The 23,294-nt window shown below is 47.6% G+C and overlaps 1 protein-coding gene across 3 annotated transcripts in view; it reads right to left on the bottom strand.

Moving 5' to 3' along the window:
* Positions 1–23,294, bottom strand: part of LOC135366533 (uncharacterized) — a 133,417-nt gene that overhangs the window by 10,647 nt on the left and 99,476 nt on the right. For all 3 annotated transcript variants that reach the window (XM_064599262.1, XM_064599263.1, XM_064599264.1), the window contains 3 exons: positions 6,142–6,291; positions 3,517–3,666; positions 1,723–2,074 (listed from right to left, as the gene is read on the bottom strand). In XM_064599262.1, the coding sequence (XP_064455332.1) occupies positions 1,723–2,074; positions 3,517–3,666; positions 6,142–6,291 (652 nt within the window). The remainder of the gene's footprint in view (positions 1–1,722; positions 2,075–3,516; positions 3,667–6,141; positions 6,292–23,294) is intronic.

Below are 23,294 nucleotides of genomic sequence, written 5' to 3'. Positions count from 1 at the left end.
TGTCCGCACAAAGGTCTTATCGCATGTGCGCTCAGCGCTGGGAGTAAAGGAGTAGAGTCCCGCCAGTTTACAACCGCTATCGATGGAAAGTGAGATAAAAACCAAAGTACGTCAGTTTTACAGCGTCAGCTGTGCCGTGCAGCTTCCCACAGGGCTCGTGGTGCGTTTATGCTACTTCTCGCCTCGCACCGCGCCGGAACGCACTTTATAGGGCGAAACGCATTGGACGTTTTCTTAGCGTCAAAACGTCGCGCGTACGCCATGGCCTTGCACACGTGGCGAAGAAACGCCAGCGAGGCGACCACCCGAAACGCATGGGACGCGTACGGAGCGAGTGACGCGCGCCACTGTTGCTATATTAGTCGACCACAAATATCTGTTAGAACGTGCAGATGCTCTTCTTTCCTGTTGTTCCTGCGTTCCTTCATTCCAGATACCATTAAAATGTTCACGTAAATTTAGTGTGATGAATAATGTCCCAAACATTTATGCGAGCTGCTCATACGCCACCTTGTCTGCCGCATGACGGCCATGGTTCTGTCAACTTCTCGGAAAACGCGCCTGGACACCCGCGAATATCTGTAGCCGACAGACTCCAGCGTACGCCCTCCGCGCGCGTTGAAAAACTGGTTTTTACGAGGTCACACGCACGCCGAGCGCGCGTGCGTCCTGAAAACGTCGGAAAAACGCTCCATGCGTTTAGCCCTTATCGCGTAACGCACTTTATCCGCGACTTTATCGCGTATGTACTCGCGCCCTACCGCACGCACAAGCTTCTCGATCGTCGTCGGGGACTTCAACGTGAACGTGTCACTGGCCAAGAACACCACTTTCCTAAGTGATATGTCCGAACAACTGGACCTTACGGTGTGCACCGACATCCCCTAACCTACAACTAGACACGGCTCATGCATAGACTTGGTGTTCCAGAACAGCCCATTCGTTTAGGACACCGCTCACCTCACCAACCGTTTCAGCGACCACAAATCAATACTCATCGCGCTTAAATAAATTTGTCTACACACTTTCCTCCGGCCTCATTTCACCACACGCACAGCTGACGCTGAATATTACGTTACACGAGTCGTACCCGTCCTGTAGATTTTTTATCTTCTATAACGAAGAAATGTAGCTTTTCGATGTAATTGTACAAACGTCCACAACCAGCTCGCCCCACTACCTGAATAAAGTTAGCAACACTAAACAATTATGAGTTGTGACGATCACAGTCAGCTAGCTACAATTCCAGACGCCTACATTTCGTAGGCGAGACAAAGTACCAGTACCAGAGGGACTTACGGCTTCGTGATTTAGGCTGTCAGGAAAACAACGAGGCGTGCAACCTGGAACCTGGATTGAAGGTCCCGTGAAGGTAGACGGCAGGGTGGGCACAGTAGAAGAGGAACAGTCTCTATTCTAATGGGGAGGGGATATACATTTATTCAAAGGAAAGGTCTGCAAGACCTACTCGAATGCCATCTAAAAGACATATTGATTTAGGCAAAAGCCTCAGTTTCCGCTGATGTTTCGAATAGAGTGTGTTCCTCTTCTAGGGCACCCACTCTGTGGTCTACCTTCACCGGATCTTCAATGTGTCTTCGACATGACATGACATGACATGAGCATGTCCTCGACATCGTTCAGACATCGTTGGTTCAAACATCGTTATTTTGCTCGTGACCGTGACGCAGCGTCATGGCGTCCAGGAACCAGAAGGCCTACCTGAGATTGACTTGCGAAGTGTGATGGTTGTAAGCAGCAACGTAGGCATCGTCATCGTCATCGTCGGAACCCGTTCTTTTGCTGCACAGCCGTGACACCGGATGGACCTTGAAGCGAAATGGACGTCTCTGCGTTCCATTGAGAACCATAGAGGTGGACTTGACCGGAAGACGCCCCTGATGCTGGCGACGGACAACTGGTAGGTCGCTGTATTTCCCGCTAACATCAGCAGCGGCAGGTGGCGCCACGCGGTCAGCCCAAGTGGGAAGGCTAGGGTTCACCAGGGCAACGTGGCGGCAACGTGGGTTCGGCAGGGCGCCCTCAGTATGGATACGTTCCCAGGTCTCCGTAGCTGGGAGAGAAGGCGGTGATCAGTTCTATGAGTGTAAACGAAAGACTACATGGTAGTTATCGTGGCTCAATGAGGGACCAAACACGATTCGCGTATCATCGTATATTTATTTCGCTTATGTTCATATCTCGTTATCAGTAATCACTCGTATCGCGTTAATTACCCAAGACTTGCTCTGTGAAAGTGCTCGTAAAGTCCTGATACGCGAGAAGTGTCAACCGTACGACGAAAGCTCTTTTCAGCGATTATCAGCAATTGCTTTTTGGACGTCTTGTGAAAGTCTCTTAGATTATGCGTCGAAATACTGGTCCTGTTATTCTCGCAATGATCTCCTCCAGGGCAAGACGTAACAATTTACTGAACGTTTGGCTTATCCCATAGTGTCGACGGGCCACAGAACGAGGTCGCGCTTGTCGGCCAGCGTGGGAATGTATAGGAAGGTCGTGTAGTGATCATCAGCTCTTTAAAATGTGTGCTTTCTAAAAACCGTCCGCGTCTATCGCAGAAAATCGTAATCTCGCAATAGAATCGCGTAAAAATCGTAAAAAGCGTCTTTGTTGTCCTCTAGGTGTCATATCCTTTGAACTAAGGCAACGCAACATAAGACACACAACGCACAGCGACTCCTTTGATTCGGCAGGACATACATAATTCTTGGCTGTAATACGCCCTTCAAAGAAGAGGCCGTCTAATTCAAGGAACTACATCATCGGCAAAGGGGGGGCTACCTTCATAGCTAGTTCTTCTGCTTGATGACAATACACAGACATCATCGGACCATCCTATTAGAGCCCTGCACCATCCGCGGATATCCGCAAGATGCCTGCGGATTCGGATGAAAATTCAGAACTTTCTGCGGTGTGCGGATCGGATGCGGATGGCGCGAGGTCGGATGCGGATCGGATGCGGATACGAAGGCAGCGGATCGGATGCGGATATACCGCGTGCTGTAATTTTTCCACCAGCAATTTATTTGTATTGCGCTGCGACAGCGAGCGAATGCTCGGGTTCACCTTTGACCATGCACGGCCAAGACGGGAGAGAAGGCATTCTGGCGTCTCGAACCGCGCTAGCACCGACGAGGTAGCGTTCCACGCGTTACAGAAGGCTCTCCGTAACGCGTTTGTTGAAATGTTTACCTTTGCTTGACGTCGTGAGTCGTTCCGTGACAGCATGGAGGCATCCGAAATTATACCAACATATGCTTCCGGCGGTCTTTACGCGTCCTTCGAAACGTGCGGATTTTGCGGATCGGATGCGGATGGTGCGTTTTGGTCAGCGGATCGGATGCGGATGTAAACCGTTGTGTGTGGTGCGGATGCGGTAACGGTTGCGCGGATGCGGGTCGGATGCGGATGCCAAAAAACTCATCCGCGCAGGGCTCTACATCCTATACACCCTACAGTTGGCAATACAAACAGAAAGCACGGAAGCAGACGTACCGAAGTGGTACCTCCAGAGTTCGTTGTTGGCGCTTCCTCCTCTCTCGCCCCCAAAGAAGTACATAGAACCTTGCGCCTGAACAGCAGCGTGGCTGTGCAACTCCAGGGGTCCTCCTTTTTGGCACTTGACACGATGCCACTGGTTAGTAGCTGAAATATCCGTGCGATTGAGACTCACGTAAATCCACAAATACAGTCAGAACAAGACCCCATATAATGCTATGGCATAAATATCTCGTCAAATCCAAGGAATCCTTCGCGACCTTGGTTTAAAATGCGAGTCTCTGGTGCTGTTAATGCACCAAGCTTGAAACCGCACAAATAAATATGCACGGTAAATATACATCTCGTCGTCGTCGTCGTCGCTGATTTGATTGGGATACTCTATAGAAATCGTAAGGCCAGAATCGCATCGCCAGAAAAAAAGCTCGGGGAGAGAGTGTAATGGAGGAGAGCAAATGAGTTGTACGGAGGCGGTACCTCCTCCCAGCGTCGAAGTCCGGGAGGCGCCATGATCGATTTTGTGGATTCGGCCCACAACCTACTACAACTATACTAGAGAACTGGACATCCGCAAAGCTCCCAGCACCGGGGTAGTAGTTCTGGCAATCGTCGCTTCGCTATGAGAGTTGGCGCTACCTAGCATTATTAGTTAACACGTGATTTGCCGAAACAGCGGCAACGTATGGCGGGCTGTGTTGACAACGATGAAGAGGTAAGGAAGAGATGAACTGAAGTGAAGAGAGAAGTGATGACACTAGTGACATGTCATTTCCTCTCCCCAATAATGCTATGTGGCGCTTGCAGCGGCCACTAGCGTAACTATAATGCATGACCCAGCTCTCCCATAGACGATTGCAATTTGTCCAGGTCTCTAGTATAGAGTAGGTCGTGATTCGGCCACGAGTGGAGACTGGGAGGTACCCGGGTTCAAATCCCGATGTCGGCAGTGCTGTCTGGGGTTTGTCCTGGGTTTTCCTCATACGCTTTCAGACATATGTCGGCACAGTTCCCTTAGAAGTCGGCCCGGGACGCACATTCCCCAGGGCGTCAGTCGTGATGTTGCCCACCTCGGTGAGGCCGACAACGGCGAGTCATTTCACCATCACCATCAAGTATTTGCGTATTTTAAGTATCAGTTGCGCAGTTTGTTACACCCCCAGCATAATACCCCATCATCACTGTAGATGTAACCATGTGATGAATTACATGATAACATATGATGTTTTGGTTAAAATAGTTTTTCTCAACAACTGTATAAGGCTCCTGTGCCCGCAAGGCTGCTCAATAACTTACCAGTCTGTTTATTGTCGGGTAACCCTCCGTGTGTTCTGTAGTAACTTATGAGTGTATTAGTTGTTGGGTAACTCCCCGTGTGTACTTTAGTTACTTATTAGTGTTTTAGTTGTCGGGTAACTCCCCATGTAGTGTTTTTTTTTTTAGTCTTATATTGATTTAACAATATCTTAATCACAACTAAACTGTATCTTTTAGCTGTTACTTCTTGAACTGTGCTGGGACTGTACTACAGGGCTTGCCCTCACAGTCCCGCTTTCTGTACATTTTACAATACTGACTAAATAAAGATTACGAGATTACGGATTACGATTACATCACCACCACCACAACCACCGATTTGGCCACGAGCTTCCCACGCGTGAAGACCGGGTGCATTCGGCGCCCTTGTATACAATCCAATCCAAGTCGTGCTTCCTTCCGCTGAGCTCCGAGTGCCATGCCGTGTGCGATGTATGTGTTTTGTGTGCTCTCATCGTGTGCGCTTGAATTGCGTCTTATTCCACAAGGGACGAGTACCGCACTGTCTAAACGTTGTGCTGCGTCATGCGAGAACGGCGCATGAATCTCGTAACACGCTAGGCCTACCGTATCTATCATGGCGGCTCACTTGTTGATGTCGATGAAGAAAAACATTAGGAACTTGTTGAGATGCCCCTCTTCGCTGGCTTGGTTTCTAGTTATCAGGAGAGTTCCATGGGATACTCGGACAGATTGGTTCTGGAACGCGTGCTATCAAAGAAACCTTGCGCACGCGCTATGTCCTGGTGCAAGACCGCGTTTCTGTGTATAACACAGAAACGCGATTCAAGGAATGTGCGCCGCAATTAGTGCTGCCACCCCGTGGTAGTCACAGGAACTGTGCACGTGTGGACTGCCGTTTGCAGAGTTCCTTCATTTTCCCGTGCGTGTTTTCGTTCATGTTCTCCCGCTCGGGAACCGGTGTAGAAAAGATATCGCATCGGCCTGCGCTCCACACGTGAACGACTCTGCATATCGCACGCGGAAGGAAGCAATCTTTTTCATTGATCTTTAGAACGCTGATAAGCTCATCAGATAATAACCGGGTGACTAGTTATATGGAATGTTACGTCATCATCCCTCATATGTGCTATTTAAAGACGGTGGCCACCAGTGTTCATCCCAGTGGAAAGAGCAATTTTGGCAGTCCACCCCTGTTGTGTCGTCGCTGGGAATGAGGCTAAGGAGCGCGCGGAGACTGCTGGTTCGAGAGTAACGCGACAAGGTCTACAAACAGCAGCAGCCAGAAAGAGAAAGTGCACGAAAGGGGCTTGCGTTGCTCCTTTAAAACGGCATGAAGAGCCTTACCAAAGTGGTATCTCCAGAAGTCAGCTCTCTCCTGGAGGTCCGTCATGCCACCGTACACCCACATGGCACCCTCGTACACAACACACGAATGATTGTGTCTCGCAGGGGGGATTTCTTCTGCTTGGCACACCAGCTCCCACTGTTCCGTATCTGTAAAGAACATATGTAACACAGTTACTTTACAGTGGCTCTGCAAATTGGCAAAGACTTCTGCCAAATTCTTATTCTATAGTGCGCTGGTTCTCAACCAGGGTGCCACGGGACACAGGGGTTGCGTGAACATCATGAACTCGTATTTTTGTTTAATTCCGTGTTAGTGCCGCGAAGCAACTGTGGTCATGAGCGGCGTACAGACATGGACAGATGGAGAGAGGACAGCAGGAAGGAGTGGGGAACAGGGCGGTTAGTAAGCGCCCTGGACCGACTTCAGGGGGAACTGTGCCGACATTCTTCTGGAAAGTCTTCGGAAAACCCAGGGAAAACCTCAGACAGCACAGCCGGTGACAGGATTCGAACCCGTGTCACCTCCCAGTCTCGGCGTGGAAAGCGTTCATCCTAACCACTATGCCACGGGAATGAACTCGTATTCCCGCAAGTGAAATTGGATAGCGTACCAAGGCTTGCCTTCAGCCGTCCTTGGTACCCGGTTGATTCACCTTTGGCATCGAGGTTCCCCGACATCGCGGATGAAGCTCGTCGTAGAGAGCAAAGCCAGCAGCTATCGCAGGGATTTATCTACACCGCCGTAACCCTATTCTGGTCAAAGTAATCGACCTCGATTACTTTGTGTCTCGCCAGTCATTGGTGGTTACGTGAAGAAGGCGTGTAGAACAGAAATGAATGCCACGAGCCCAAGAGTCGAGCACTTGATCCTGCACTCTTCATGCTTTATCTACTTTAGCACGAAAGATTGCAGGATCAGCAGCTCGACTATCGATTGAGGGCTCTGGGGGTAGAAGGCAATATACAGGTGATAATAACAATGCTTCAACGAGTCTAATTAGTCTGAATAATTATAGTTTCTCTGCAACTAGGTTCAAGACTGCCAGAGCCAAAGGGGAAAAAAGGTAGTTGCAGGAATCCAGGAGCAGGAATACTTTATGAATGATTGATGCGAGAGTATTCGCTGGTTCAAATCGACAAATGGAAGCAGACAATCCACGTCGTCCGTGTCCTGCTGCATGTCCCTACCGCGTCCCTACTGTCCTACTGCGTGTCACCTGAGCTGAGCTTAACCAAGCCATTCCAGCCAACAAAGACACTCAGTCAGAGTTCGCTCCATCTGACCAACTTGCCATTGGACTTGTGTGTTCCCATGTCACTTCGAGTCTGGGAGGTACCCGGGTTCGAATCCCGGTGCGGCTGTGCTGTCTGGGGTTTTTCCTGGGTTTTCGTCAGACGCTTTCAGACATATATCGGCACAGTTCCCTTAGTAGTCGGCCCAGGACGCACATTCCCCCAGGGTGTCAGTCGTGACGTTGCCCACCTCAGTGAGGCCGACAACGGCGACCGCTTTCACCACCACCACCACGACCACCACCATCTGTTTTTAGGGTGGAGAACGTCGCCCCCGGCATGGAACCGTATCGATATTACCGATATTTTAGTTACAAATACTACTGGCCGCCTCCTATAGACGCCCGGATGTAGTAGTGGTACAAAATGCATAGACACTTCACTGCACAAAAGAACATAAACAACATATAAATCGGCAAAAGAACGACATTTTTATTCCAGATTATGTTTCAGATATCGTGAGGGTATTTATCGACCTTCAGAATTCCGATATGGTGGCGCCTCTCAATGCAGGTCTTCTTCGCCTATATAGGGAATTACCTTCGGCTCCCCTACTTCCATCTTTCTGCTACAATTTCATCACCGCAAGAACCCGAAGCCACCAAAAAAAAAAAGAATCCCCCCAACAAGTCTAAGTTGTGACTCGAAGGCGTCCTTCGCTCCCCGTTTCTTCAGATCGACGAGCGCGAAATCTAATGGAAGCGAAAGCAAAGCTCTTCCCCCACCCTTATAAAAGCGCGGACAGTCCCCCCCCCCCAACCTGCCCCCGTCTTCCCTCTCAAGAACTTTCCCACCCCATCAAAAGGAGGGGGTGGGGGGGGTTCCGCATCACTTAAGTCTTCGTCAGGAGGAACAGCCAAAGAAAGAGAAGGAAGGGAGACAGACAGGGATGACACATCGTTTCGGCGCGTGTCAAGCCAAGATGTCGTCGGCGTGTATTGGGCACTTCTTTAGCACTCGGTCGGTAGCTGTCGCCCCCTCGAGGCTATTCGCAAAAGTTCCGATTCTTTCCCCTCTTGGTCACGCTTTTCTGGAAGCGACGGTTGATGATTGGAGTATTGGGTCAGGTGAGGCGGACGTTTTTTTTTTGAAGTAAAAATGTACGCTGCCGAGAGTGCTTCGTACAGAAGTAAGCGAATTTCTTTGGCTTTCTTTTCCTTTGTGCGTATATGTTCTGGTGAAGTCGAAGACGATAGGGAAGGGGGAAGTAAATTTAGCATGAAAGGTCGGGTTTGAGTTTTGATGGTGAGGAGGAGGAGGGAGGCGAGACGAGAATTTCGTTTGATGTCGGCAGAAAAACACGGTTCGATCCTCTCCTACAGCGATGACTCACAGAACTGATCTCGAATTAATCTCACGACAAAGGATTTGCGGGAGGTCTGCGTTGCCGGGATCCTTTCATGTCTGCTGATGGCGGATTCGAAATTCGAGATACTGCTCATACAAGCGTTTTTTTTTTTTTTTTTTTTTTGTTATGCGAGCCAAGCATGATTACTAACGCGGTATGAGATTATACCCAGGTTTCAATAGGCCATTTGCGAAAGTTCCAGGGAGAAGCGCGTATGCCGGGAAATGCTGTGCAAAACGACAGCGACGGCGCATGCGCCAGTCCGGCGACGACGACGATCGGAGACGATAGCAAATCGCTGTCGTTTTGCCCAGCATTTCCCGGCATGCCCTGTCAGAGCGCGCGCTGCTCCCTGGAACTTTTTCAAATGGCCTATTCCAACAGTCCCGGTGCTCTCCCTGAGTCTTTTTTTTTTATACAATTTCGTCATATCTCGGCACAGTTGTCAGCGAAGCCGGCCCAGGAGACAGCAAGCACCGTTAAAACAGTACTTCGCCGCATAAACTGTCAATACAAAAGGAACGGGATTCAAATAATACAAAAGGAACATGATTCATCGGTTGCGTCGTTCGTGATTTATGATCCATAGAAAAAAAAAACGCAATTTACCCTTTCCCTCATCCTCTCTTTCTCAAGAAGGCTGAGAATGCGGATTGGTCTGCCATTGGTCGCTTCTTGAGAAGGAGAGAGTGGAAGGGGAAAACATAAATTGCGCTTTCTTTCGCTCATAAATCACTAACCAAGCAACCGATAGAGCGCCAATCAGCTTATCAAAGTAACGCGAAATCAGACGCGGCGTATCTCATTGAACGTGCGTCACTCCTTCCAGGGCTGGCCTAATTTTTGAGAAGCATCCTTTCTGCCAAGATAAGGAGAAAGTTGTCCAGTGTGATACACTGATCAAGTAGGGCGTCCCTGTAAAGATGGCTTCTCCTCTGACATATAATCGATGTGGCGAAACCAGCTCGCCGACTGGAATTCACGCAGACAACACAACGACCATACAAGGACAATGGTCCGCACCGTCAGCAATGCACGATATGCCGGTAATGAGTAATGCTAATGCATTACATTTTGTGGAGAAGTTATGAGTACACTCTTAGAAATGAACTTCACCGCATAGCACACTCCTAGCCAACCATAATCTCGAATGATATCGTTATCTGCTCTGATTTGCTGAAAACGGGAGGCGTACGCCATTTTTGTGACAATTATGAACCGCATAAGTGTCACAGAAAAGGCGTACGCCTACCGTTTTGAACAAATCAGGGCAGGTAACGATATCATTTGACATGGTGGTTGGCTAAGAGCGTGCTATGCAGTGAAGTTCATTTTTAAGAGTGTAATGTAATGCCATTACCTTTTGGTCAGGTAAGGCGCAGGGGCATCACTCGCCGCTTGCACTCTAAAAACTGAACTTCACCGCATAGCACGCTCTGTGCCAACCATTGCCACGAATGATAGGGTTATCGCTTCTGATTCGAGGAGAGAGGGAGGCGTACGCCTTTTTGTAGTCGATTTGGATATATGATAATTGACACAAAAAGGCGTACGCCTCTCTCTCTCCTCGAATCAGAAGCGATAACCCAATCATTCGTGGCAATGGTTGGCGCAGAGCGTGCTATGCGGTGAAGTTCAGTTTTCAGAGTGTGGGTTGAAAATTCATGCGTTGTCTAAAATCCATCAGTTACGAATTGTGCCTGGTGGAGGCCACGAAAATCCCCACGTTTGTTTCGCCCAGACACCTTTGTCACCGACCACGTGACTAAGAAGGAACACTCTTAGAAAGGGTGGAGCAGTTACACTTTCTAGGAGGTAATAGTTGTCGCATAAGTTGTGCCAAAAAGGTTGCAAAGTTCTACCTGCTACTTACGAATGACAGGGTTACCGCTTCTGATTCGGTGAGCGAGGAGGACGTACGCATTTTTGTAGCAATTTGGACACATGATAATTGCTTTTACCACCCTTTTAAGCCTTTTATCAGTCGCTATGTCGACCTACACTCTTAAAAATGAACTTCACCGCATGACACGCTCCTAGCCAACCGTGATCTCGAATGATATCGTTATCTGCCCTGATTTACCGAAAACGGTAGGCGTACGCCTTTTTTGTGACACTTATGCTGTTCATAATTGTCACAAAAAGGCGTACGCCTCCCGTTTTCAACAAATCAGGGCAGATAACGATATCATTCGAGATGATGGTTGGCTAGAAGCGTGCTATGCGGTGAAGTTCATTTTTAAGAGTGTAGGTGGCAACCATGGAAGTTACCATCTTTTCGCAACCTTCTTTCTTAGAGTGGAGAGTTTCTTAGGAATCGGTGTTGAATGGACTCTCTCTTAAGACAGAGTCCAATTCAACATCAATTCCTTCTACGATGCAATTAATCTTATCCGTGATTGCTCATACTGGTCACCTCCCTACGAAATCGTAGCGGTTTTGCCGATATTATAATTACTATGAAAGCGAAAGATTAATTATGCCTCTTTACAGTACAGTCCGCATGCAGACTGCTAGAGACTTCTGTGAAAATGGAATGCCAAAGTAATGTCGCTACTTGACGAAATCAATGGCATTAGTAATGTATTACTAAGCTAAATACGAGAAAGTATGTAGCAATGCGATGCTTTACTTTGCTAAAATGTAATGGGTAATGGTAACTTAAATCTAGCCTGCCTAGGTTAAATGTGGTTGTTTCCGATCGTAACTTTGTCGCCACACTAGTACTGGAAAGCTGATGAAGAACGCGTCGCCAAAAGGTCACGTGAAACGTGATGACTTTCTCTGTACTGTGTATAGGTACATTACACTTTCTGAAGCTCGCATGTGTCATTTCGTTGGTGATAACTTTCTTGCTAGTTGAGGCGCTTGCAACAGGAATGCATTAAAGCGATACTTCGGAACGACCGGTGAAAAAATTGCTGCACATCGTAGTTGGTTCGTAATATCCACAGTATACCAGCCATCAACTTTGTTTCTTTCACGTGTGACGAATTACGCCTCAAATAGGCGAGGAATCAAACCGAAAAAGCAACGTGGAGAGGAGTCCCAGAAGCTTTCCCCTCCGAAGACCAACACGTTACGTCACCCTGCATGGGGCGGACAAGTAGTATACCACGCCGGTCCTAGCCGCTGTGTTACATCCCCGAAACAAAACAATCGACGGGGATGCGGGATCGGATCACTCAGACCCAGATGGAAAGAAACAGCGGTCATCTGCTTTCCTGAGAGTCAGGAAACAGGGCAGGAATGGTATGACTAATACACGGCAGACTTGTACGTATTTGGAGTATTGTATTTAAAATACTGTATTTTAAATACCATTTGCGGTATTTTGGTACTCTACTCAATACTTTTTGTTTTGTGTATTTGTACTCTGTTTAAAATACATTTTATGGTATTTTCTACTCAATACTCTAATTACATATTTTAGATTTCCCTCTCGAACTTTCTGTGTCTCGTCTTTCCATTATCTTGCTTGTTCAGTGGAAATTCCCTGAATCCATCGGACTCGACCCGGACATTGGCCCTTCTTGGAAGTCTCCTTTTAGAGATCTTGCCCCGTATGTTCTAATCCTTGGCGGGTGAGGGTTCTATTACGTGTGCCCTGACGTGGTAACGGCGAATTGTGACCTCTCCCAGCAGCCCTGTTACAAGTTTGATTTGTTCTGGGTCACATATACTTAGTGGAGTTATATCATATCTCTTTGTCATCTTTTTGGGACTTGTGTTTAGATGACTCCTATCACACAGGGACGGCTTGCATAGAATGCGTGTTTTAGGTGATTCATGTCACATAGCGGCGACTCGCCGCATTGACCACTGACTGGTGACTTTTTGCGTTCAAGGATAAATAGTATCTTAATTGTATTTCAAATACTTTTTGAAGTATTTCGTACTCTATCTTAATTTAATTTTCATGTATTTATACTCTATCTTAATTACATTCTAAGGTCAGTATTTATTATCTTATCTTAAATACATTTTTGAGTATCTTGTACATGTCTGATACACGGTGACGTTGGCCGACCAGAGAAAAGAAGTACTTCCATCGACGTTCGGTGGGAGCCAGACTTTTTCAAATGTCAAAAGTCGTTTTTATATGATTCCACCGTCGTCTTCAAGTGAGATATTTCACAACTGTGTTCAGTTCGTGTAAATCATTGTGGGAAAACCGCGAGCTTGAAATCCATTTGGTAGCGAAGTCTCGCTTTAATAAGTACGATACCGTGTATTCACACAAGCGACATTCCCCGCGGAAGCGGCAGACGCGACAAAAACGTCATAACTTTCTGAGCGCGAGCGCCCAACGTCCAGTGTCTCACGTACACTGCTGACCGCGTGGGGAATATCCTGCAACGCAGTCGCGAGATATTCCGTAGCAGACGACAAGTAAGTCGCTGACCGTGTCGTCTGCGAAGTGTCGTCTGCGAAGTGCGCAGTACGCCACTCCCAATATTCCGCACCGTGTGAACGCTTACATAATACGAGGCGGAACTTCGTCTCTGTAAGCGGTGTTTTTGCTTTTTCTTCCACTAGAACCTTTCGTGAGGATGTCGCTCTTGTGAATACAACCCGATCCGAAGCTTCCACTACGAGGCAGTTCAAGCAGAAAGAACGCGCGTCTCGTTCCCATAGAGACCCTTCTAATGTATATTCACCGGTGCCTGCCGCGACACCCATTACAAGGGAACAGCGATACGGGCAGTGCGAGTAGCCACCAATTTCCTTAACGACCAACTCCCGCTATTACCTTCAAACGGTTCTTTACTGAAGCTCTAGTAATTGATTGAAGGAAATTGCTGCGACAAAACTTGCGGTACGGTTGGAGACTGGGTATCGAAGGCCATCTATCGGCGAAGACAACTTAAAGTGGTTGGGAATTAGAACTCTCCCTGAGAGAGAGAAATAAAAAAAAGGAAAAGGAACAGTTGCAAAAGAGGGCGCCACCGTCCGCGTTTCTTCGAAGTGACTCATCGCGGGTCGAAATGACGAAACGGCGAAAAGCAATCATCTCCGCGCTTTCCATTGATTACTTTCGGGAACAGACGTTTCGGACTAGGGTGGCTTTGTCGAGGGCATCGAACTGATCCTGTCGCGTTGTAGTTTGAACGCTGCCGGGTGCGTCCGGGTGGCTGGCGTTTATTCTGCTTGTTTCTTGGAGTGCAGTGTAGACAAGCGTTGTGGTCGCTGTCATTTTACGATCGTTGCTATGAAATGCTTTTTAAAGCGGCGAATTAACGTAACGTGCTAACGACGCGCGACTTAAATACTGCACGAAAGAAATGGGAATAAGTGAGATAGAGTAGTGCAAACATGGGGCACTTTGTGAGATTGTGACGTGCTCCATCAGCGCATTTTCACCAACGAAGACAGAGATGGAATAGAGTGCGCAGCCGCCTTGGCGGGGCTCCAAGCTTTGATGCCAGTAGGCAATCCTTTCCTTTCTCTCTCGCACCCCTTCTGTCAAGGCAAAAACGAACGAAGAGCGAACCGAAGGACCAATGGAACGTGAGTGTGCAACACGAGTTGGGTGGAAGCGGCCGTGGGATATGCACGCTCCAGCTAGTGCAACCAATCAGCTGAACTCGCTATAAAATCGGTTCCTTATCGGACAGCGCCAAAGCCGGGCTGCTGACACACGATGTTTCCAAATTCCGATATCTTTTCGGCCTCAATGATATATCTGGTGGTCTTATTCGTACATCTAGATATCACACTGTTTGACTGTTTGACGTGACTACATCATAGTATCTCTTCAGTTGGCTCAAGAAAAAAATTGTTGGCGGCATTACGGAACTAATAAATGACACGGAATTTCGAAGTGTACGGGCGCAGAGACGCTCACCGCATGAGTCCCTCATGTCCGCCATTTGCAAACAAGGCAAGGTGAGGTCAACATGGCTCCACCCACGGTGGCGTCAAATATGGCTGGTGGCCTCTCTATTACTGTCTCCATCTCGTTGATTGTGACACAGACGCAAACCAGCGCAGGCATGACAGCCCTGTCTCCTCCTCCTCCTCTCTCTCTCTCTTTGCTCTCCTGCATGTACGTTTCGCAACCGCTGAGCCTGATCACGATGCCAGAGGTTGGTCGGTAATGCTTACATTAAGGTAGAAATGGGCATACCCACGTTGATCTGGAAGGCGATCGTCCCATGTCTCTCTATCACCTGTATAGTACGGCTACGGGGAACAGAATGATGTAGGTGCCTTGTCTATGTTACGTTCCGTTCTTCCTAATGCGCTGATGCAGCGTTTCACAACCAGAAAACATCACTCGCACTGAACGGCAACACTTTCGCGCGCAATCAACGCATCACGCGTACGCAAAGGAGGCTTGAAGGCGCTTTCCTTTCGCGGAAATCTTAAAGGAATTCACTATATATATATATATACATATATATGTATATATGTATATATATATATGTTTGTAACTCAAACGTCGCCATGCCAGTCCTGGACAGCTGTTTCGGCCTTGTTGGGCCTCATCAACAGGACGCAGGCAGGCAACGTTTGAGTGGATGGCGTCAGAAGGTCACGTAACACGTGATTCCTCCCGTCAGGGTGAGACAACTCACTCACTGAAAGCCCAGTGCAAAGCCAGTGAAGTATAAAATGAAAAAAAAAATAGCCGCAGCTCTTTGGCTGCACGTATAGCACATGTTTGTAACTCAAACGTCGCCATGCCAGTACTGGACAGCTGTTTCGGCCTTGTTGGGCCTCATCAACAGTGGCCGAAACAGCAAGGCCGAAACAGCTGTCCAGTACTGGCATGGCGATGTTTGAGTTGCAAACATATGCTATGCGTGCAGCCAAAGAGCTCCGGCTATTTTTTTCATTTTATACTTCACTGGCTTTGCACTGGGCTTTCAGTGAGTGAGTTATCTCACCCTGACGGGAGGAATCACGTGTTACGTGACCTTCTGACGCCATCCACTCAAACATTGCCTGCCTGCGTACTGTTGATGAGGCCCAACAAGGCCGAAACAGCTGTCCAGTACTGGCATGGCGATGTTTGAGTTACAAACATATATATATATATATATATATATATATATATATGAATGTATAACTGAGTACAGATGGACGCGGACTGAGTACAGAAGTTTAGTTCTGTTGAAGGCAGCGCTGACTGCCGAAACGTCGACCCCTAACTGTAAATCTATTCCTAGCGCCCCCTTAATTATTAATGTAATAAAAGTAGCAAGTGTTTTTAACCCTTATACGGCCTCCCAAGTCTCTTCATTACTTGTAGTCTATATATATATATATATATATATATATATATATATATCGAATGCGTCATGACTTAACAGCAGCGTTACTAGGCGATCACTAAGCTGCGAGCGGCAGTTGTCGAGGACACTCGAGAGCTTCAATGGCGTCTCACGTATTCTTCAGCCTCCGTCGAGCCAAGAAGGATCGTTCGGGCATAATGGTAATTCAAAGTGGCCTTGTACCAGCGTCCGATTACCATTCAGTTCGGTTGTCATTCATTTCAACGACCACTGAAACGCCCGTGTGGCAGCGGTAAAACTCAGCATCTAACAAAACAACAACTTTATTTCAAGATTATGAATGGGGAATTTCATTACCAGGGGCGACACCCTACCCTATTGCCGGGGGTGATGTGGGGAATGAAATAATGAGGCCCCTTCACAACAAGGATCAAAGTCCTACACTCTTAAAAATGAACTTCACCGCACAGCACGCTCCTAGCCAACTATAATCTCGAATGATATCGTTATCTGCCCTGATTTGTTGAAAACGGGAGGCGTACGCCTTTTTTGTGACACTTCTGCTGTTCATAATTGTCACAGAAAAGGCGTACGCCTCCCGTTTTCAACAAATCACGACAGATAACGATATCATTTGAGCTTATGGTTGGCTAGGAGCGTGCTATGCGGTGAAGTTCATTTTTAAGAGTGTACAGTGTCCAAAAAGGTCAAGAGAGCTGGACCAGGGGATTCTACGCTGTTAAAACAGAACTTCACCACATAGCCCGCTCCTAGCCAACCATCATTCCGAATGATATCTTTCTGTGCAGTGATTTCTTGAAAATGGGAGGAGGCGCCTATCTGGGACAGATTATCTTGTCCCAGATATACGCCTCCCTCCTGTTTTGAACAAATCATGACACAGAATGATAACATTCGGTATGAGGGTTGGCTAGGAGCGTGCTGTGTGGTGAAGTTCTGTCTTAACAGTGTAGGCAAAATCTAAACTAATCTAATGAGGCTGCAAATCTCGTGGTGGGTGCGGTTCTCGGCATCTAAAAGTCCTCTATCGATTCCGTTGAACTTTATATTTCAGTGCAGTCACGACTCTACAATTGCACCGATCATGAACTAGGCCGCAGCGCTATCTCTTTTCTTCACCCACACAAAAATCTGCACATCAATCAAATTTTGCCCTTTAATCAGTGCCTCTTCGCACTCCACTTCTGACGTCATCCCTATAGTAAGAACTCTCTCAAATAATAAATAAGCATTATCCCGGCACGAGGCCTACCTTCCCACCTTCAGCTATCGTAATACCAGAACAGGCACGCTCATAACGGTCCGTAATGCAGACATTACTTATTACCGACCCCCCCCATTTTAGAGATACCCTATTCTTATCGCACCGCTGCTAGAACTCGCTGCGCAAGTATTCAACGAAAAACAACACCGATGGAATCCAACCCTGAGGCGGGGAAACAGCGGGGGAGGGCTGGCTTTAAAGCCCCCCAGCTTGGTTGGATGACTCATTCGCTAATTCAAGCCCTCATCCAGCCTCGTGTGCCGGCGACAACGCGGGGGGCGCTGACATCGGTGGTTGAGGTGCTTCTTCCGAATGCACGTCGCTGGGGGCGGTGCTGTCGTGAGTTTGAAAACATCACAAATATATATATATATATATATATATATATATATATATATATATATATATTGTTTTTGCAGGGAAGCCCGCAAGATGGCGTCTTGAACAGTGTAAGCGGAAGATTGGTGAAATAAGGTAGGAACTAAAGGGAGCATAGGGCTAGCAATGAGAGAGAAAATAAAGTGAGAGAATTATTTTTAAAAAGACAGAATTTTGAAATAGAATCATGGAATGTTTTGTGCAGTTATGGACTCTTAAAAAAATAAACTTCACCGCATGGCACGCTCCTAGCATCATCCAGAGTGGCATCGTTCTCTCCCCTGATCTGCTGAAAATGGGGGGCGTACGCCATTTTTGTGGAATTACGCAGTTCATAATTGTCAAAAAAGTGGCGTACGTACGGCCTCCCCCCCCCCTCGTTTTTGTGGTGGAGTAGTAATTATCGCGTGCTGGTTCTAGCAGTCTACTACTATACAGTACTAATATATCAGATAAGTATGAGGCAGAGTTCAAAATTCCGAAAAGCATATATTACATGTTATCGCATACGTTACCGAACATAAGCCCCATAAATTATGACGCAACAGAATTGCGCAACGGCGCAAAAATAAATCGGACTGCAACTAGTATTTGTGAATTTTTTGCCGATATAATGATCTAGAAGTACCGGAAAGCTGGCTTCGCCACACAGAACATATCACAAAGGGGAAGCTGTCTTTACAAGTTGATTGCAATCAACGAAAAGTCAGCGGGTAACGGTTGGGCCTCTGCAAATTAATTTATTTTAAGCTTTTAATTGTTCCCTCTCGCTCTCCTTCTTAAGAAGGGCCACAATGCGGAGCGGCCTCCCATTGATCTCCACAAACGATTTGCCCGATCATAGCTGGCGATCGTCTGAGGAGACCAACAACAGATCGTACCGCATTTCTGAGCTTCTTGAGAAGGAGCGAAAAGGGAAAGCTTTAATTAACGCTTTCATGAATCGCAGAATCTGAACGGCTACTCGCTAACTTTTCGTCAACTACAATCTTTCCGCGCTTCTGTAAAGACAGCTTCCCTTTTGTGATATTAACTGTGTGGCGAAGCCAGCTTTCCGGTACTCCTAGATCATTATATCAGCGAAGCCTGCATTGTGAAATTCTGTTTCCCGTCGCACATAAGTCACGAACGGGTGGATCCCGTTCCTTTTATGTTGATGTCACGGTAACGACGTCCTTCACTCTACGAAGATAATTTTTTTTTTGCGCCGTAGTGCTTTATTAAGTGCTGCGTTGCTCCTCCATGTTTCATTAGCCTAATGTGTGTGTTTTTGTTTGTGTGTATGTGTGCGTGTTAGCGCCGCGAAGCACCTGTGGCTATGAGCGGCGTACAGATGTGGACAGATGAAGAAAGGACAGCAAGAAGGACTGGGGGACAGGGGGGTTAGTATGCGTCCTGGGGCCACTTCAGGGGGGACTGTGCCGACATTCGTCCGAAAAGTTTTTAGAAAAACCAGGACCAGCTCCCGTGGCATAGTGATCGAATCCCCACACCAGCTGTTCTCTATGAGGTTTTCCCTGGGTTTTCCGAAGACTTTCCAGACGAATCTCAACACAGTTCCCCTTGAAGTCGGCCTAGGACGCACACAAACCCCCTTGTCCCCCACTCCTTCTTGCTGTTCTCTCTCCATCTGTCTACGTCTGTGCACCGCTCATAGCCACAGTTGCTTCGCTGTGCTAACACTGAATTTAAAAAAAAACAGGGAAAACCTCAGACAGCACAGCCGGTGGTAGGATTCGAACCTACCACCTCTCATACTTTCAATCTCATGTGTTGCTGTTACAGTAGTCTGTTCAACAAATGATAATGGAAATCAAGAGCGAATTCACGTAGACATGACCTTACGCAGAGTACGCATAAATGTCCATTAACCTCCTGCGCGGAGTGTCGCTAGAAAGCTGCGTTAAATGTAGCGTTTCCTATCACCGTGTACTCACACGAGCCACATTCCCCCCAATGCTGTAGTGGACGATGCGAAAAACGTCATAGCTTTCTGCTGTCACGTGATCGCGAGCCTCAACGTCGTGCCTTCACGTACGCCGCTAACCGTGGGGAATATCCTGCGACACAGCCACATGATATCCCGTAGCAGACGACAGGAAAAGATGCAGACGGTGTCGTCTGCTAACTGCGCAATACGCCACATAACATTCCGTAGCAGACGACAGGAAAAGACGCAGACGGTGTCGTCTGCTAACTGCGCAATACGCCACATAACATCCCGTAGCAGACGACAGGAAAAGACGCTGATGGTGTCGTCTGCTACGTGTTGTCTGCTAAGTGTGCAGTACCTCACTCCCGATATTCCGGCACCGTGTGAATGTTCAACATGACATGGAACCCAACTTCGGCTCTGTGAGCAGCGTTTTCGCCTTTTCGTCCACTAGAACCTTCCGTGTGGATGTCGCTCGTGTGAATGCACGGTCAGAATAACACCAAAGAGTTGATAATACAAAACTCGTGGTGATATTGACAACGAACACATCGCATTACGAACGCGTCGCGTAAATACAGTTGTAAGAGAGACAGACGACAGGACCGAAACAGACAATATCGCTCGCGGGGATCGTGATAAGGGTACCAGATACTTCCGACAGTCATTTACCACACCAGTCGTAGGATCTAACACAGAATATAAAAAAAAAACGTGGAAAGAGAGGAAACAAGTCACGTGAATTCGCAACAAAATAGGAAGTAAAAACAACAGTGATGGGGGCGCCCCCTATGTAGGAATACGTGACTCGAATCGCTATACGTTCGCCAGCAGCTTTCCTGCCAATCGATGCGAGAGTTTTCATCAAGGGGGCAAACAATCGCTAACACCGTACCAAGCCCAGAAAGCACGTCTTGCTTGTACACTATATGTTGCATCTAAAGGTAACGAAGTCTTAAAGCGGCTCGCCTGGACTGTTAAAACAAAGCTTCACTCGATGATACGCTCGGAACCAGCTGCCGTGCAGAATGTGATATCGTTCTCCTTCCTGATTCGTTGGAAATGGGCGTATATACTTCTATGGCGTGAAAACGTCTGTAAGTTCGGTTTGGTAGCCAGTCAAAATTTACGATGCAACGAAATTATGCCGAAATTCATGACGCGATAACTCGGTGAGTGATAAATAGATAGCAACCAAACGGTTAAATCCAGATAGCTTACACGTGCAAGATTTTAGCTAACATAAGCTCGTTGGTCATTGTGATCATTGGTCTGGGTGTGTTGGGCGCGTGCGAGAGAGGCGGAAATCTAGGCGTACGCGTACTTTGCGGGCAGTCTACACGCGTGAAGCTACACTCTTAAAAGTGAACTTCACTGCATAGCACGCTCCTAGCCATCCATCATATCGAATGATATCGTTATTTACCCTGATTTGTTGAAAATGGGAGGAGTACGGCTTTTTTGTGACACTTATGGTGTTCATAATTCTCACAAAAAAGCCTCCCGTTTTCAACAAATTAGGGCAGATAACGATATCATTCGAGATGATGGTTGGCTAGGAGCGTGTTTATGCGGTGAAGTTCCTTTCTAGGAGTGTAGGACGACGGTCGAGGTGTCGTTGGAAAGCGCTTGCGAGGGGGAAAGGAAGAAAAAAAGAAAGGGGAAAGGTCAGCAATGCAGCACGCCGGCTTGCTATTCCCTAAAAAAATGAAAAATATAAGCAAGAGAAAAGGTTCTTGCGAGGTTCTACCCGGACCTTACGCGGTATCGGCTTCAAGAGCAATAACCACAATTTTTATAAATATGTAAATTTGAAACATCAAAATTTGGCCAGAATGTCGGCATATATATATGAAACTAGGATATCATCAAAATCGAAGGAAACCGCAATCAGAAGAAAAGGTGGCTCGAGAGGAACCCAAAAAAGCATCCAAAGTCCAGCACCGAGCGATCGAGAGAGCTACGGGAGAGCCGATGAACATTAGCGGTGGAGGCCAATTCGACTGCCGGTGGGCACACACTCTTAAAACGGGAGGAGGAGCCTATTTTGTGCCGTGCATAATGGCACAAAATAGGCTCCTCCTCCCGTTTTCAACAAATCAGGGGCGAGAACGTTGTCATTCGGGGTGATGGTTGGCTAGGAGCGTGCTATGTGGTGAAGTTCATTTTTAAGAGTGCAGGGAGCCCTTACCCTCTGATAGTAAATTACTAATGAAAGGAATGAATGAATAAAGATTTGTATTTCTCTCACTATAATCCAGCAAAGGAATCGGAGATCGTGACGTTTTCACGAAAAACGTGTACACACGGAGAGAGGACAGCAGGAATGATTGGGCGACCAGGGGGGGGGGGGGGTTAGTACGTGTCCTGGGCCGACTTCAGGGGAAACCGCGCCGACATTCGTCTGGAAAATCTTCGGAACACCCCAAGGAGAACCTCAGACAGCACCAGCCGGTGACAGGATTCGAACTCGTGTCACCACACAGTCTCGGCGTGGAAAGCGATCATCGTAACCACTGTGCCACGGAAGCTGCCACGTAAAACGCTACGGTTAATATATTAAATGCTGCGGTGGTGATGAAGGGGCAACGCCACGGCTAATGCCCTTGGGGGATGTGCATCCAGGGCCGACTTCAACAGGCAACTTCGACACTCGGAAGGCCAACCACGGCACAGAACGATACCACTGTCGTCCCCGATTTGTGAAAAGCGCGACGGGTACGCTTTTTTGTGACAATTAACGTAGCTGCATAAGTGTCACAAAGAGGCATGCGCCACCTGCGCTCTTAAAAATGAACTTCACCACATAGCACGCTCTTAGCCAACCATAATCTCGAATGATATCGTTATCTGCCCTGATTTGTTCAGAGCGGGAGGCGTACGCCTTTTTTGTGACACTTATGCTGTTCATAATTGTCATAAAAAGGCGCACGCCTCCCGTTTTCAACAAATCAGGGCAGATAACGATATCATTCGAGATTATGGTTGGCTAGGAGCGCGCTATGCGGTGAAGTTCATTTCTAAGAGTGTGTTTTCAACAAAGCAGGAGAGAGAACGATGACATTAGGGATGACGGCTGGTCAGGAGCGTGTTATGCGGTGAAGTTCTGTTTTAACAGTGCACGTTATTTGTCACAAAAAGGTGTACGCCCCGCTCGACAATCAAATCGGGAGCGAGAGCTGTATTATTCGGCGCAGTTGTTGCCGTACACTCTTAGAAACCAGCTTCACCGCATAGCACGCTCCTAGCCAACGATCATCTCGAAAGATATCGTTATTTGTTGAAAAGGGGCAGTAACAAACAGCATAAGTGTCACAAAAAAGGTGTACGCCTCCCGTTTTCAACACAGCAGGGCAGATAACGATATCATTCGAGATGATGGTCGGCTAGGAGCGTGCTATGCGGTGAAGTTCGTTTTTCGAGTGTAGAGGTGAAGTTCTATCTATACACCGTTTTCCAGCCTGCCTCACACCCAGCGCTTTTGCAGCCACTGTTTACCGCCCAAGCCAGAAAGAACCCAAGCAGCGCAATGCACTGAAAGTCGAGTGCAATAGGGGTGGACGGGTAGGTGAAAGGCCTTGAACAGACTTCTGAAACTAAGCAACATTGATAAGACGTATACCGCCCGCCCCTATTGCACTCGACTTTCAGTACATTGTCCTCCTTGGGAAG

Source organism: Ornithodoros turicata, chromosome 8, assembly GCF_037126465.1.
Source record: "Ornithodoros turicata isolate Travis chromosome 8, ASM3712646v1, whole genome shotgun sequence".
Lineage (NCBI taxonomy): Eukaryota > Metazoa > Arthropoda > Arachnida > Ixodida > Argasidae > Ornithodoros > Ornithodoros turicata.
The sequence above is the reverse complement of the archived record's forward strand: the minus strand, read 5'-3'. Positions and strand labels throughout refer to the sequence as shown.